The 16,611-nt window shown below is 36.7% G+C and overlaps 1 protein-coding gene across 19 annotated transcripts in view; it reads right to left on the minus strand.

The window, feature by feature from the left end:
* Positions 1-16,611, minus strand: part of il23r (interleukin 23 receptor) — a 26,200-nt gene continuing 9,589 nt past the window's right edge. For 8 of the 19 annotated variants that reach the window (XM_077198523.1, XM_077198525.1, XM_077198528.1 and 5 more), the window contains 15 exons: positions 15,930-16,012; positions 15,556-15,828; positions 15,068-15,185; positions 14,751-14,914; positions 14,439-14,575; positions 14,194-14,350; positions 14,025-14,107; positions 11,199-11,397; positions 10,874-11,062; positions 10,585-10,683; positions 7,082-7,237; positions 4,720-4,896; positions 2,318-2,405; positions 1,974-2,064; positions 1-1,112 (listed from right to left, as the gene is read on the minus strand). In XM_077198523.1, coding sequence (XP_077054638.1) covers positions 525-1,112; positions 1,974-2,064; positions 2,318-2,405; positions 4,720-4,896; positions 7,082-7,237; positions 10,585-10,683; positions 10,874-11,062; positions 11,199-11,397; positions 14,025-14,107; positions 14,194-14,350; positions 14,439-14,575; positions 14,751-14,914; positions 15,068-15,185; positions 15,556-15,828; positions 15,930-15,993 — 2,583 coding nt within the window. In that variant the 5' untranslated portion in view covers positions 15,994-16,012 and the 3' untranslated portion in view covers positions 1-524. Of the gene's footprint in view, positions 1,113-1,973; positions 2,065-2,317; positions 2,406-4,719; positions 4,897-7,081; positions 7,238-10,584; positions 10,684-10,873; positions 11,063-11,198; positions 11,398-14,024; positions 14,108-14,193; positions 14,351-14,438; positions 14,576-14,750; positions 14,915-15,067; positions 15,186-15,555; positions 15,829-15,929; positions 16,094-16,198; positions 16,306-16,611 lie in introns of those variants that run through there. The other 11 variants (XM_077198516.1, XM_077198519.1, XM_077198520.1 and 8 more) reach the window with 5 other exon arrangements.

Below are 16,611 nucleotides of genomic sequence, written 5' to 3' on the forward strand. Positions count from 1 at the left end.
GACGGAACAGTGGCCTTTTATTTCAATATTATATCTGCAAGTAGTTAAAAAAGTACAATACAAGCGGACATTCAAAACAGTTGAGCGCACTTCTTTTCCCAAAGTTTCTTATTGTTTTGTACATAAGTGATATATAAAAAAAAATATACAAAATGATTATTTAGGCAAAAAAAGTGCAATTTGATTGCTGTGTGTCTTTTCATTTGTATCAAAACAGTATTCAAGAGGAAGAAGTTACTAAGAAAAAATAACCCAGCAACATACAACATACTTGTGTGCGGAAACCAAAGTGATTCATATGCATCTGACTAAAGCCACACATTAGATGAAGTGCAGACAATATACAGAAAATAGAGTATCATTGCTGTAAAATCATAAAAAACCTTAATGCTTATATACAAGATGGTCTCATACAAGTGCTTAAATATGGTTGTGTTTACCGCAGAATCACATCCATGCTGATATTCAGTTCAGCCGTACTCTTGCCCGCAAGATATTTCTTAAAAACGTGTTGAAAAGATTGTCTAACCCTCTTCAGGAATTGAAAAACTAGGGCAAAGCACTTGTGGGGAGTATGGGCTGGAATTAAAGACAGGCTGTCTGAGGCAGCTCTCCAGGTCAATGGGTAGTACAGTTTGACTTGTGAAAGTGCTCTGCCCTACATCTCCAGTTCCCACAGTCCACTCATTCTCTCCCACTCTACCATCCTTCATGGAAGCTATCTGAGGGGGAGAGAGGAGGCCTTCAAGAACGCCCAAGGATCCGAGTGCTCCATCCATGGCTAAGAAGCTACGCCCATGTATCACGGGAATACAGGTTAAATCCCAACTGAAGTCATGATGTGATGGAGACACCAACAAAGGGAACTGGTCCTCATCCTTTAGTTCTTCCTCTGTAGTCTCAGAGACATCTTCATTCCTCTGTGAAGCGGTCAATAACTGAGGTTTATAAGGAGAATCAATGCAAATCAGGTCTGTCGTGGACGTTTCTGTGACGTGAAGAACAGTTGGATAAGAGTCTTGCCTCTCCCAAGACGGATCGACTTCCTCAATGGGAGTTAAGGGTGGATCGCTGTCTCCAGAAAGAGGTCCCCAGGGGCCATAGCTGTCATCCTAAGAGGGAACAAAAGGTATTGGTAAGTATGGAGATGCAGTATGAAGACGATGTCTAATAAAAGTTGCAATAACAGGTGCAATTTCATATCATAACTGTAATGCACTGAGTATAATCAAGTATGTTGGAGGTATTTCGATGTTTACCTTTACAAAACTGCATAATGTCAATGATAGTTTTAGACAGTGTGGTCTGCTTTTACACTCTTTTCTAAACTCAATTACAAACAGCATGTTTCATAGTCATTATTGAGCTATAATACAGGCATGAACATGGGGTAAAGCCTCTATAAAATTTAAAATTTGTTTTACTTCAGCCATTGTAGAAGGCTTATGACTCCTGTTATTGTGTTAAATGTGAATATTGGCAATCTCCTGTTACAATATTGTACAATCAAAATTCATTGTTGACAGATTCTGAGGACATCCATAAGCATGTCATTTCTGCTACTGTGCCTCATAATGTGTTTTTTTTAAAAACTGATTATCTGTACCCTTGCCAAACTGGACACCTCCTCATTATGCTCATCCAGTTGATTTGTGAATGCTGTTTTTGTGTGTGTGTGTGTGTGTGTGTGTGAACGTTTTTGTTTTTTGACAATACAATCAATGCCTGGTATGTTAGCTGTTATGTTAAGGTTCAGTGACCTTCTGAAGTTCAGTATGTTTTTCTATTGGAGATGGACGACAGCTTCAGAAGAGTGAAAATGTTGTTTTCCCATTTGATCACAATGTATCTGACCTACCTGAATTACGGTAATGTAATCCCTACAGCCTGGTGAGATACTGACCAAACCCACTTCACAAGATCTCATTGACATCTCATTGATCTAAAATGACATTGTATAAATAAACAATTACCTTTAGTAGTTTTATAGCATTGCTGTTATCGAATTTCGGTAAAATTTCAAAAATCCAAGATACTCCCATGGACATGCACATTTTCATCATTCTGTAAAAAGATTTTTTTTAAGAAATAAAAGTTATACACAAACAAACACTCACCTAACTTCATATAGTAAGCTTATTTTAAATAAAATGGCCATTGTTGTATCACAACAATTTGCTCTGAACTCTCCACTACACACTGGCTGTGACTGTAACATTATGAAAGACTGCAAGCATGAGCCACATTGTGAAACTACTTGCACAAATGAAAGTGCAAAGACTTAGTAACATCAAAACCCCCTAGTTCAGCATGTCACCTTTGCCGCACACATTTCAGGTACATCAGGTTGGCGAGGATCACTACAGGAGCAGCAGCAGCCAAACAAATTCCAGCTATCATTCCACCTGGAAAGTACACATTACAAGAAATGGTATTGTCGGAACAATTCTGCATTAACTGTTTATAATATCTTTGAAATCACGCATGAATATAATGCATGAATATTATTCAGTGTCTTCTGTATGCACCGTATGCAGTCCTAACCCATACTCTACACAATGAGTAATATTGTAGTCAAAACATGCACTGAACCTCATACTGATTCTCTTAAAGCAATAGTATGACTTTCTTTCGTCGCTGGAACACAAAGGTTTTTTTTTTTTTTTAAATGTCTCAGGGTTTTTTGCTCATCCAATGAAAGTCAGTGGGGTCCAGTGTTGATTTGGATCTCAATGACTTTGACTAGACAAAAACAAAATATCTTAATACAAAATATTTTGTGTTCCACAGACAAAAGAAAGCAGCACAGGGGAACAACATAAATATGAGTACACAATGATGACAGAATTTTTATATTTCAATATAGCAACACTCTTCACATCTTTTTGTCAAATACTGTTTTGTTAAAAAACACCTCTACAGAACCTTTCTGTAAAGATATATATGCTTGTAATTGATTGTGGTCAAACTAATGTGATTTAAAGGATTAGTTCACTTCAGAATTCAAAATTCCTGATAATTTATTCACCCCCACCTCATCCAAGATGTTTATGTCTTTCTTTCATCAGTCGAAAAGAAATTAAGGTTTTTGAGGAAAACTCTCCAGGATTTTTCTCCATATAGTGGACTTCAATGGAGTACAAAGGTTTGAAGGTCCAAATTGCAGTTTCAATGCAGCTTCAAAGGGCTATACCTGATCCCAGCCGGTGCTTAAGGGTCTTATCTAGCGAAGCGATCAGTCATTTAAAAAAAAAAAAAAACATTTAACTACTTTTTGACCACGAAGGCTTGTCTCTGCGATGCACCATGCATTACGTAATCGCGTGATTTTTTTTCCCAAACCACTTCAGCGGAAATCCCGCCCTGCAGCCGATTTCATTGGTTTAGGTTACAGTGACGGGTAGGTTTAGGGATCAGTGTTTGGTGTAGGCAATCAGTACAGTGATTGACATGACCAATGAAAACTTTAGAATCGGCTGCAGGGCGGGATTTCCGCTGAAGTGGTTTGGGAAAAAAAATCACGCTACGTAATCACGTTGAAAGGTCACGCTTGTTCCGGTTCAAAAAGGGTAGGGTAGGGCAAAAAACTCCAGATTTTCTCCGCCAACTTCAATATCATCCATCATCAATGTTTTACCTTTTATTTATTTATTTTTCTTAGTCTATGATTAGTAATGCATGGAGCATCGCAAAGCTAGTAGAAGACGATCATTTGTGGTTAAAAAGTATATATTCTTTTTTTTTAGAAAATTAAAACGTTTTTAGAAAACGCTTCGCTAAATAAGACTCTTATTCACCGGCTGGGATCAGGTAGAGCCCTTTGAAGCTGCATTGAAACTGCAATTTGGACCTTCAAACCATTGTACCCCATTGAAGTCCACTATATGGGGAAAAATTCTGGAATGTTTTCCTCAAAAACTTTAATTTAAGAAAGAAAGACAAAAACATCTTGGATGATGTGGGGGTGAGTAAGGCCGTGTGTCCACCAAAGCGTTTTTTCACGCAGCTGGCGTAAAATTCTAATTGTTTTCAATGGGAGCGCCGCGTTTTTTAAACGCCATGAGCGTAACGAGGCGCTGAGCGTGTATTTAACGCTCAAGCGCCGAGCGTTCAGCGTTTTTTACTGGTCGCCGAGTGTTGAAGAATGTTCAACTTTGGGTAAAAGTTGCGCTGCACTCATTACTGTCACTTTTTACACAGCCGTCCAATCACAGTGGAGGAGGGGCGGGACAAATACCACACTGACCAACTGTCACAACATTCTTTCTGTACAACGACATCAACCAGCAGAGCTAACCGAACAAAATGGATGAAAAATACATTTTTAGTATGAAACAAAATTATCTGCGAAATCAGTTACAAGTAAACTGTGCTGCGGATATTCTGTATCATAGCAACGAATCGTCTCAACTGAAAAAACGCAGCGCTGCCAAAACGCTCTCAAGCGCCCACAGCTATGCGTTTTCAGCAGAGCGTCCAGCGTTTTCAGCCGGCTAAAAACGCTGTGGTGGACACACAGCCTAAATTGTTAGGAAATTTTAATTCTGAAGTGAACTAGAGTTTCTCCACATATTTAATCCCCCAGCTAACAAACATTTTATTACCGTTACTGGAAGAATGGTTGTTCGAGAGAAAGTTAGCAAAGCTAAGTTAGCCAAAGTACAATGCTAGGTTTTAAAGATCATTGACCTTTCTCATCTATTTCATTAGAGAATGCACCTGTTGTCTTGTCTGAACTGGGTTTATATGATAGTTTGATGGGACAACAGCAGGTGGCAGGTTTTCCTTTGGGCCCTTCACCCGCAGAATTCCATGCAGAGACCAGAATATCGAAACATTCCTGTGGACACTGCAGCTTCCAACTCAAACGTCTAGGAAATGTGTAAGGCACATTTTCTGCAAGCAGAGCACACACAAAACATGAGGAGATGACGACTGTTTCTTCCTGGATGTTTTTTTTTAACAGATAAACATTCATTTGCATCACTCTTAGTTTAATTTGTTTTAGCAAAGACTACATAGATGACAGTTTCTCTTTAAACGGTTTCATGATTCAGGGTCAAAGGCCTAAGAGTAACTCTGTAGAATGAAACATGAAATTGAACTGTTCAGCAGGGTGGAGATATTTAACACAGTTAAAGACATTATGTACTTTTTCTCTTCTGCATTTTTTGACATCATTGTTACACCACAGGATCATAACAGACATGTTTTAGATACTGATGCCTGTTTAACAGCTTGGTTAGAGAAGCTACGTTGGAGACAGTAACATTTCTACATAGCCACATGCTTTCCGCTGTTGCCTCTACTTCCTGTCATGCCAGAAGCCACATGTTAAGAATAGCTGCTAGGTCTCATTCGCTCTAGCCGAGCTGTAGCACCAAGGCGGCACAGAAATAACATAGAAGACAGGAAGAGATTCACTGTAGTGAATATGCATCTAATGGTGCACAGCAGGGATGAATAATATATAAACCGCAATTTTCTCTCTAATAATTTTAACCGCAAATATCTCTTTTTTTTAAATAAATGCAGAGACTGAAAGTCATCTGCCATGGTCCTAAGCATGTGAGGCCCATCAATGAATAGTTTTCAGTTTCAGTTAAATCTGACATTTGGGCCTGTCCCTTTGAGAGTGACATCTTTTTTCCAACACTTAGACATTTTATTTTCTCTTGCAATAATAAAATATTAACTCAACACTACCATAAATACAACAAACTGCAGTAGATCAAGTTTAAGTCATCTGGATTTTCAAAAAAAACTTTTTGAGCCTTACTGGCAAAGCAAAACAATATATACATAAACTGGTGGAACTAGCCTAGACTACTGTTAAAAGTATTTTTCTTTAAAAAGATTTATTCTGAAAAATGCATCATGATTTCCACAAAAAGAAGCCCAACATTTATAATAATAAATGTTTCTTGAGCAGCAAATCAGCATATCTGAATGATTTCTGAAGGGTCATGTGACACTAAAGACTGAAGTAATGGGTGCTGAAAATTCAGCTTTCATATGACAGGAATAAATTACATTTTAAAATATAAACACATTGAAATATAGTACACAGTGATTTCACAATACTGTTTTTCCTGTATTTTTGATAAAAATAAATGCAGCCTTGGTGAGCATAAGAGACTTTGTTCAAAAAGATAATATTACGACCCCACATTTTTAAACAGTAGTGCATATCCCTGCTGAATAAAACTGTGCATACCAGTCTAAGCTGGTTTGCTGGTCTTAGCTGATTACATTTTTTTTGTTGCTGTTTTTTTTGCTGGTTTCACACAGCCTGGCTAAGCTGGTCTTCAGTTTCAGATGTTGTTGCATCAGTATATGATTTAAATTCAGTAAATCATATCTCTAAAAGAAAATCTTAAATAGCCTGGTCCAGCTGGCCTCTTGATTGGTTTTAGAAGGGTTTTTGGGCAGTTTTTAGCTGGTGAGGCTAGTAGATCAGCTGGCTGAACACTAGCTTGTCCAGGCTGGGAGACCAGCAAAAAACCATCCGTTTAGGATTAGGCTGGTATAATATTATTCTTTAAGAATATTTCACCAATGCAACAACAAGATATAAAACGAAAAAGTGGTTCCCATGTTAGATGCTTCCAAAATCAATTTTAGACTTATTTTCACAGCTTATTTACATTAAATGATTTGCAGTATTGGCTCAGAACACACTCTGTTTTAGAACTGTAATGTAGAAGTGTAGGGGAGTGGGTTTACTGGAATAGGATGTGAACTTTTTCAGTAAATGGTGGAAAACCCTGCTGCCAAGCTGTGGGTGTGACAGTGATGAGTCTCAAACCAAAGACAGGTAGAGTCTTTCCACTGTGCTAAATGCATGAAGGTGCACTGCATCACTTGTGGGGTGAGGTTAAAGACACCTGAGGTGTTTTGAAAACAAAAACAGCAACAACAACAAAAAAAAACATTGCTTTTATGTCGAGAAAGTGTTAATAATAAAAAAAAAAAAAGTTCTGTTTCTCCGTGTACAAACCACGTGACTCCTCCCCTCAGCCACATTCAGACATAAACCACAGCCCAAGTTAACACACTCACAAAGAACTGTTTTACTTACGGTTCTGAATAAGTCTCTCGTCTCTATGTCTGTGGAAATAAATGGTGTAGTTTTTGATAAATCCCCTTTGTATGTCTTGAGCGAGCTCGTCCCATTGGATCAAAATCTGCTTTTTCCCTACAGTCGTAATTGATACATTTGGACCGGATAGAGGCTCTAAAATAAAAAAAAACAAAAGAGGTGCATTAAGTGCATCTTTAATCACTGAATAGCAAAATGTTTGATATAAATTGATATAACAACTCTGTTTATACAGATATAACAACTCTTTATATCAATGACAATTGATATAAACTCTTTAACTATTTGCATTTACCCATAAACTGACTAACTTTTGACAAATTCTCTGTTACTGCCCTCTTGTGGCAATTTCGAGGGAAAGAAGGGATTATTACTATACTTTTTGTTTTTTATTGTTCTTTTGTAAGAAAATGTTTTAAAAACATATTAGTAAATAGTAATTATATTACTAAATTAAGGAATTGTAATATTGTTAATCAAATTTATAACTTAAAAGAGTCAGATATAATTAAAATACTAATTCCCCTTACAAGGGAACTCGAGCTTCGTCAAGACGCTGTGGGAACACCCCTGCGTGATTGCGTCATGAAACACCTATGAAATCAATCCAATGGCGGAACGTCATGTGACGCCATATATAAATATATATAATCTAGACAGGAGTATAATGGCGAGCAAACAGCTTTGGATCGTGTGTTCGTCCCTGCCCTCGCTTCATTACGAGTGGGGACATGCGATTCATGTGTTGTTTGTTTGGGAGTGGAGTATGCACGGTCAGCTCTAGCAAAATGGGGCTGGCTGACGGTGTTCGTTCATAAATTCCCGACGTGTAACATATGCACTATCGAGAGTTTTTAGCTCTGCTCCTGTTGGCTTATTTCTCGAGGGAAGAAAGTCAAAGATTCTTTGGCTCGGATCTCGCATTTGCCAAGGCAGCGCGTAGATTACAGGTCTGCAATAGAGGGTTTGCACATACGTCACGATTTGGTCAGTTACCCGGATGCGCGGCCATGGAGATACTCGGATATAAACAACAGCATGTTGCAAAGTTTATTTACTACTGAACACATTGTTACACTAATTTATGATGTTTAAACCACGGGGAAAACGCATGGAAGCTGCCAAATCATATAGAGAACGACTTTTTGACGAACTAAAAAGTTAATATGTGGTAAAGATCCGAACGAGCTAGCTTCTCTAGCCCTTACCGCTATTCTTCCTTCTATTTCTTATCCCGACATAGGCTACGTTCAGATTGTCAGTCCAAAAAAAGCACATGAAATCAGTTTCAAGCTACATCCATATGTCATGTGGTATGAAATCCTATTCAAATCACTTTTTAGGAAATCCACTTCAGTCTGATCGGATTTCGCGTGGTATGTGACTTTCTCACGCCACGTAAAATGTAAACGTCAGACGTTGTTATAGGGAACATGCTGAAAGTCGTTGCCGAAACAAGGCTGTGTTGTTGCAAAGTGCCGGACAAGCAGAAAATTATTATTTTTGAAACATATGTTGAAACCGGCGCAGATAAGAGATCTTAAGATAATCGGATTTGGACTGACAGTGTAAATGTAGCCATAGTTAACTACTTTACGTCAACATTTTAGCCATAGTCAATGCCTAATTTACAAATGTGGCTGATGCTGTGCCTCTCTCAACCACAAACGCCTTCTTTCATCCATTTTTTGCACTCTTCTCTTTAACTTTTGGCAGTCTGTAGAACTCGAAATGTTTTTTTCCCGGTGTGACTGATTAGTACAGACCAAAACACGAACATTTTTCAGCAGCAATAATCAGCCAAATATGCAAGTCCATTCAGTTCATTGGTATTGTTTACATTCAGTGCCTCCAAAATGGCCGACTTCCAGATTGATGATGTGTAGTGAAAACCCTCTATAAAGATTCTGTTACTCGATCTCGGATCTCGCATGTGCTGAGGCAGCGAGTAGATTACGGGGTCTGCAATAAGAATCTAGCTGCTCATATCTCGCGTTTGCCGAGGCAGCGCATAGATTATGTGTCTGCGTCTCTAAGAATCTAATGGCTCAGATTGCGCATTTGCCGAGACAATTTTAGACTATGGGTCTGCATATCTGCAATAATAATCTAGTGGCTCATCTTGCTTTAGCTGAAGCGTGTAGATAATAGGTCCGCAATGATTAATTTGTATTGATTGAATTTGAAATTCCCTTTCTCTCTACTCTTATGATTGTGTGCAACTAATTATGTATTCTTTATTGTTTGAGATTATAATATGAAAATTCAGCCTGTCATTCAGACCATTCTTGTCTGCTTGTTCTGGCTGCATTTAATTTGATTAGGCCTAAATTAAATGTTAAATACTCTTCTTATTTGAAGTCTATATTAGTAAACTATATTCAGCCTTTCACCTAGACCGTTTCTACATGTCTGGTTGATATTTGGCTGCATTTCATTTTTGAGAAAATTAAATATGTACTCATCTGATCTCTTTGATGAGTTAGATGTCTGTATTAATATAATATTCAGCTTTTCATCTAGATCGTGTTTACTTGTCTGGTTGATATTTAGCGGTATTTTATTAAAGGAAATTAAATATATGCTCATCTGATCTTTGAGGAGTCATTTAATTCTGAGGAAATAAGTGGTGAATTCCCGGGGGGGAAATGGATAACACCTCATTATATAGTGCCCATCTCCCTTCGGTGCCCTCCGGCGAGTTCTAGTCTTAGTGTCTGACTCGCAGAAGGAGGGTTTAAGAGGGGTCAGTCTGGTCATTTCCTGCGAGTCATCCGTTTCAGGAGACCAGTCTCGAGAGGTTGGTTCCTGTAGTAGTCTCAGCAGTAATCGTCTTGGGATGACATATCTGAGGACATTCGTTCTCTGGTTCCCTGAAGAGGGAACGAAATGCTGCTTCGCCCTGCCATACTCCCTGCATGCCTGTGATCGACTTGCTCTGGCTTTTCAGAAGCTAGCGCGGTCTGTTTTCAGGGGTGCTTTATAGCTTCCTGGTCTATGACGTCACATGACATTCCGTCACGCCATTGGACTGATTTCATAGGTGCTTCATGACGCAATCACGCAGGGGCGCTCCCACAGGGTCTCAACGCAGCGTCTCGTTCCCTCTTCAGGGAACCAGAGTTACAGTCGTAACCTGAGACGTAACCATCCACACTTGTAAGAGGTGTAACATGAACAGTTATGTATTTGTACAATGTTTATGTGCACTACCGTTCAAAAGTTAGTCAGGTTTTTTTTAAAGAAATTAATACTTTTATTCAACCAGGATGCATCAGTCAGTGACCGGAATTTTGAGCAATAAATCAGCATAATAGGATGATTTCTGAAGGATCATGATCTGACACTGAAGACTGGAGTAATGATGCTAAGAATTCTCCTTTGCCATCACAAGAATAAATTACATTTTAAAATATATTCAAATAGAAAAGAGTTATTTTAAATTGTAATTTCAAATATCAAACAAATAAACATGAACTTACTCTTTTCCCTGGCATAAACCTGAACAAACGCAGGATCTGAAACTCCTCTGGCTTCTTCAACATATAATGAAATGTTATACAGGACACCGGCTTGCAGACCTGCGAGTTCAGATTTGTTTAATGACTTTATAATGAAACTTACTGGCCAACATACTGGACATCATTAAATTAACTACAACAATCTACACAACATATTATAGGCTACTGTTTTTTTCAAACCCTTTTTAATTAATTTAACCCTTAGATTTTAAGATCAATAGAACTGGATTTTGAAAAATTAAATTCTTACCTTGTAGCAATGTAAAATTATAGTCTTTTCCTAATCTCTTCCATTCTAAGTGCGCTGGGGTTTGTTGCCACTGTACAACAAAACCCAGAATGCCCTCCACTTCCTCAGTGTAATAAGACATGTTCCATGCTAGAAGCACACTGCCCCCTGCTGCTGGAACTGAATATGTTATCATGGGAGCTGGTTTATCTGTGAAACAAACACAAAGAGAGAAATGTAGGACTTTCTTTTAGACAAAGATTGCGTAGATGCCTCATACAGGTGAGGTTAAGGGTGCTACACTTTCTGTGTCCAACAAAACTCAAATAAATCAACTGTTTCTCACCTCTCCATATCAAGCTCACAGGTGTGGGTGGGGAGGACCCAGCTGATGTCACAGCATTCACGTTAACCTCTGCTACGCTCAGCTGAAGTGTCTGATGGGTGACATGAGCTGAGCAGTTCAGTTCATGGATCTTGCCTTCTTCTATATAAGATAACTTGTAATATAACAAATCTCCACTGTAATTTTCTGGTTTATAGTGCTGGAAGATGCAGGAAAAATACATAGTCAGAAAGTGAGTTCATGTTGAGGCCAAAGGGTCGTGATAATGTTTTTTTTCTTCCTATATGACATTATAAATCATTATTTTTAGTCAGTTCTTTCAATGACCTGCCTGTTGTGGTTCACAAATGTGACTGAATGATTCATTTACAAACTGGACTGATCTGGTTCACAAACTCACTGACTGCAGAAGTTCTCGAGTGGGATGGAAACATTTAGTTTCAGTCTGTTCCTCACATACTAAAAGCTATTCTAATATAAATTGAGTGTACAGAATAATAATACCCAGCTAAAAGGGAACATTCTCAGAAGATTCTGTCAAGGTTCTCTTAAAGGTATGAACAAATGTTCTTCCAGTAAGGTCAATAGAATGTTCATCCAAAGTTATCTGGTCTTTATTTCCCCCCTCTGCTTTAGATGTGGTATGGAATAAGGAAACATTTTTTTTCTTTTTTTATTCTACCTGGTTGTGTCCTAAAGTGAAGGTGTTTGGGGTGCAAGTATTGAAATTATGTCACAGATTCGTGGAATTTATTTTACAATGGATCGAGAGGTGTTTTATTAGGTAATTTTTACCAATTGTAACCTCCATCATCTATTACGCTTACTGAAATGTTGTGAATAATAGCTACATATCCTTGCTTTGAAATAAAAGGCAGACACTGATGTGCCGATTGGATTGTCGGGGGTTTTATAGCTGTGTACTTTTAGAGAAGATCACATATTCAGTGAGGGGCAGGAGTGAATTATTTTATAAAATCCGGAAACCGTTTTTGAATTATATAAAAATTGTGTCACATAATTTGATTTGAGTTTATTTCCTAACTTTTTTTTATGGTATCTATCTACATTTTTCCTTTTTGTTTGTGTATGTGTGTTTTTGTCATTTGTGTTTTGTCTGATGTTTGTTGTTATTATTGTTATATTTGAAAAATATCAAAATAACATTTTCAAAAAAAGTTACTTGGTCTCAAAAAGTTAGCACCAAAACCTAATTTATATATCGTTCATTTTTTATATCAATTTATGCAACTTTTTCCTGAAACGTATTAAGTTAGATGTCGATCTAACATTTTTTAAATGTTATTACTTGTTTCAGAATGTTCAGAGAACATTCAAAATTAACATTCCATTAATATTTGAGGAATGATAAAATAGAATGTTCACTTAACACTCAAGACAAGAAAAAAATGTTTTTAAAACATTTAAAAAAGTGGACATTGTGAACGTTAAGAGAACATTCAGAAATTACATATTTATAAAAAAACATGTTACACTTTATTTGAAAGTGTCATTGTTACAGTGTAAATATATATTTAAACACTGAGTAATATTAATTAACAACATGAACTTACTATAGGGTTAGGGTAGAATTAGAGTTTGGTTGAGGATTAGTTACATGTAATTATGCATAACTTACTGTTATTACTATGGTAAGTACATGTGACATACGTAACAAGGACACTGTAAAATAAAGTTTTACTGCAAAACGTTCTATGTTAGCTTGGTATCTAAGTCATTTGGGTTTGGAACCACATGATATTTTTTTTATGACAAATAGTACTTGGAGGACAATACAATAATTATTTGAAGCTTGGCAACTAATCACTAGTAAGGTCAAGCCATAGCACTAAATAGTAAAAAACTCAAAATGAGGTCAAAAGAAACAATACAATAGTTTAACAGTCCTTGTTATTAGTCAACAATCTATTCAGCTCTTCAGAGTTACAATTTTACATATTCAACAGATTCTTAAGGGCAGCTACTTCTTTAAAGCTACTTCTGAGAATGGCTCTGAATAATCTGTTAATTATTTTTCGTTAAAAATATACAGTGTGTTCCAAACGTCGTTGCAAATCTGGGATTCACAATCTACTTTAAACTGGAAATAAACCAAATTTCAGGACTTGGAAAAAATAAAACAACCGAAATTTGAGAAAATTAAAATGAATAAGATTTCTAGGTCACTAATCACTAAGAAAATATGTGACAAGGACCATGAAAAATACTTTGTATAAGGTCAATTTTTATATAAGAGGGTAATATTTAAGGTGCTTTATAAGTAACAATTTACACTACCGTTGAAAAGTTTGGGGCCAGTAAGATATTTTCTTTGAAGAAATGAAGTATGCATTAAATTAATGTTGTTCTTTTGAACTTTCTATTCTTCATAGAATCATGAAAAAAGTATCAAGGTGTAAATATTAAGCCTCACAACCATTTCCAACTATTTTTATATGAAAAATAATGTTTATTGAGCAGCTAATCAGCATATTAGAATGATTTCTGAAGGAGCATGATGAAGACTAGAGTAATGATGCTGAAAATCCAGCTTTGCCATCACAGGAATAAATTACATTTTTAAATATATTAAAATAGAAAACTGTTATTTTAAATTGTAAAAATACTTCACAATATTAGTGTTTGTTTGTTTCATTTTTGATTAAATAAATGCAGCCTTGGTGAGCATAAAAGAAAACATTTATTTGATCAAAACTTAACCCCAACTGTTGAACGGTCGTGTATATTGTACAGTTTTTCCTTTGAAATCAACCACCTTAATACTTTCATTTTATGATTTCTCTGTCCAGTAGGTGGTGCTGTTACCTTCCACAACACTGTGACATTCTGAAGTCCATGTGTACCGCTCCTGTTGATGACTCTCCATACATCAAGTTTGTGTGAGGGAGCTAGAGAGAATTTTAAAACAGGTAAAACATTTTAAACAAACTTCTTCAGACTATTGAAAATGTAAAAAAAAATCTTAGTCAATTACCTATTCCAGGACTGGTTATATTGAATGGATGACTCCACATGCTGCAGTTTGTTGAAGTAACACACACTCTCAGTTCAAACTGATAGAGCATCAGCGGCTTTAAAGTTTCCTGCATTAAAATGCATCCAGCTAGGAGCTCTGTTACTCTTCCCAGGTCCTGTTCAAATACCAGATCAAAAATCTCTACAACTTGCTAATGGACAACTTGCTTCAAACCAGTACACATTTTTCACAAATCCTCTCACCCAGTCCTGGTCATTATGTGCTCTTCTGAACCTCACACTTGGTTTCAGTGCATCTTCTGAGCCATTCCAGTATATTGTAGGAGAAAGAGCACCATTTTCAAACACAACTTGTGTTATCTCTGGAGTGCTTGGAATCACTGAACAAAAACAATGTCATAAAATCAACATATGATTCAGGCTAGACAAATCTGCGCACATTTGGTATGTCAAAACATTATACCACTTTTACTGAGCAGAAGAAAAAGAGATCATGATATGATGAAAATGAGAAAGTGCTTCAGAAATGAGTAAGTGTTTAGTTTAGTCTCTTACCAATGTCCCAAATCGAGAAAGGGAAATTATAGTGCGACTCTCCTAATGCATTTTGACCTCTTACATGGACTGTGTAATTCATGTTCTCATCAAACAGTGATCGTGGAATAGAGAAAGTAGTGTCCTTGTCCATCTTATACAGGAAAAACGGAGATGTACTGTTGCTTTGCGAAAAGAGAAAGACATTGAAGAAAGATAAAGTAGAAGAAAGGCTGTTTCGATCTTTAATATGTTTGAGAAAAGACAAAGTCGCATTCTATACAAAATGTACAAGACCGCCTTGCTGTTATCAAACTGTCAAAATAGGACATACTTACTGAAATGTCACTCTGAAATTTGTAGTTAAATGTGTTTCGGTTGTGACCGTCAGAGAGCAGTAAACAAACTCCGAATGTTGGTGTGTGACGCAGCTGATATTCGGTTTACCTGGAGGGTCTAAAGCAGAAAATTAATTAATAGCTGGATATTATTAACCAAAAACTGTTAATTGTCATGTTCACAACTATCTATAACTTTTAACAAAAGAAAAACAAATAAAGGTAATTACTATTAGCATCATAACAGCATTATTACATTATACTTTCAAGCATCTTCAAATAATTAGAAATGCCACAGAACATATTTTCATATATATTTATATTTCATATAAATGATTAACAAATGTGCAGTCTTTTTTTCTTCTTTTAATCCTTAAAAATCATTTACATTTAGTCAGGTTGATTCAGTCAATACATTTCTTGACTTGATTAAAATGAGTAAATGGAGATGTTAATGTAATAATAAACAGATAAACATACAAACTTACAGCCAGCTTGGAGGTCTCTGCCGCAAACACTGTGCCATGTGTCTCCCTCCTTCACCTTGCAGAATAGTGAAAATTTGGTCTGATTGATGACTATTTGTGTTTTTATTACAGAGCAATTCATTGCTTCGAAAATGGTCTGTCCGTTGTAATCAATGGCAAAGAGTCTGCCACAGTGCTCAGTTTCTGATTGGCAGACTACAGTCAAGTTGGAGCCCATGGGGATGACATCTGAGTTTACTATCAACTTTCCAACACATCTGATACTGTAGCAGTCTAAGCAGAGAGAGATAAAACACTATTAATATATAAGCTTGATCATGGAACTTATTTAACCCAGCATCAATATATATAAAAATCACAATAACTGGACTCACCACAGAATTTGCTGCAGAAGAGGAGTAAAAAGACCAACTGCCAGACTCTGAAGACAAAATCCATGGCATGCCTTTCTGGGTCTCTGTGATTATCAGTGAATATTGAATCAAATATTTTTTCCTACACTTCATGCCTAGTCCTTAAGTTTCTTCCCCTGCCTTCACTGAAACAAACCAGCATGTTGTCAGAAAGAAATGAGGTTACCTTGCATGAAGATTAAAGGGGTCATATCTGCACATGTAAATATCAAAGGCGTAAAAAAACCCACCAAAGTAGAACGTTACCAATGATACACTCACGATATGTTTATACAGTCAGCATTCTCATAAGCGATAGGCTACTTAATGTTTCAAGCAAAATCTTTTTTGTCAACCTAGTTTTCTCAGACTTGCCGTGCTCTTTTAAGGGCCAATGACCTAGATCTGTGGTATTTTTGCCCGTTCTGAAACTCTGAGCATCTGTTTCAACAGTTAGGCATCCTACTTCTTAAACCACCTTTTTAATCAGCACCGTTTATTTATTAACTTCTATCAAACAGTCAGAGCAAACATAAACTCAAATATGCAGAAATTATATTAACTTTACCTTTAAAGTCAAGAATTACAGAATAATGTTGCAAAAAATGTAATTGAAAGAAAGATATGATACATCAAAAGGCAGAAGAAGGGCATATTTCAGCTA

This window comes from Siphateles boraxobius, unplaced genomic scaffold, assembly GCF_051911475.1.
Source record: "Siphateles boraxobius isolate OS27281-9 unplaced genomic scaffold, OSU_SipBor_1 41, whole genome shotgun sequence".
Taxonomy (NCBI): Eukaryota; Metazoa; Chordata; class Actinopteri; order Cypriniformes; family Leuciscidae; genus Siphateles; species Siphateles boraxobius.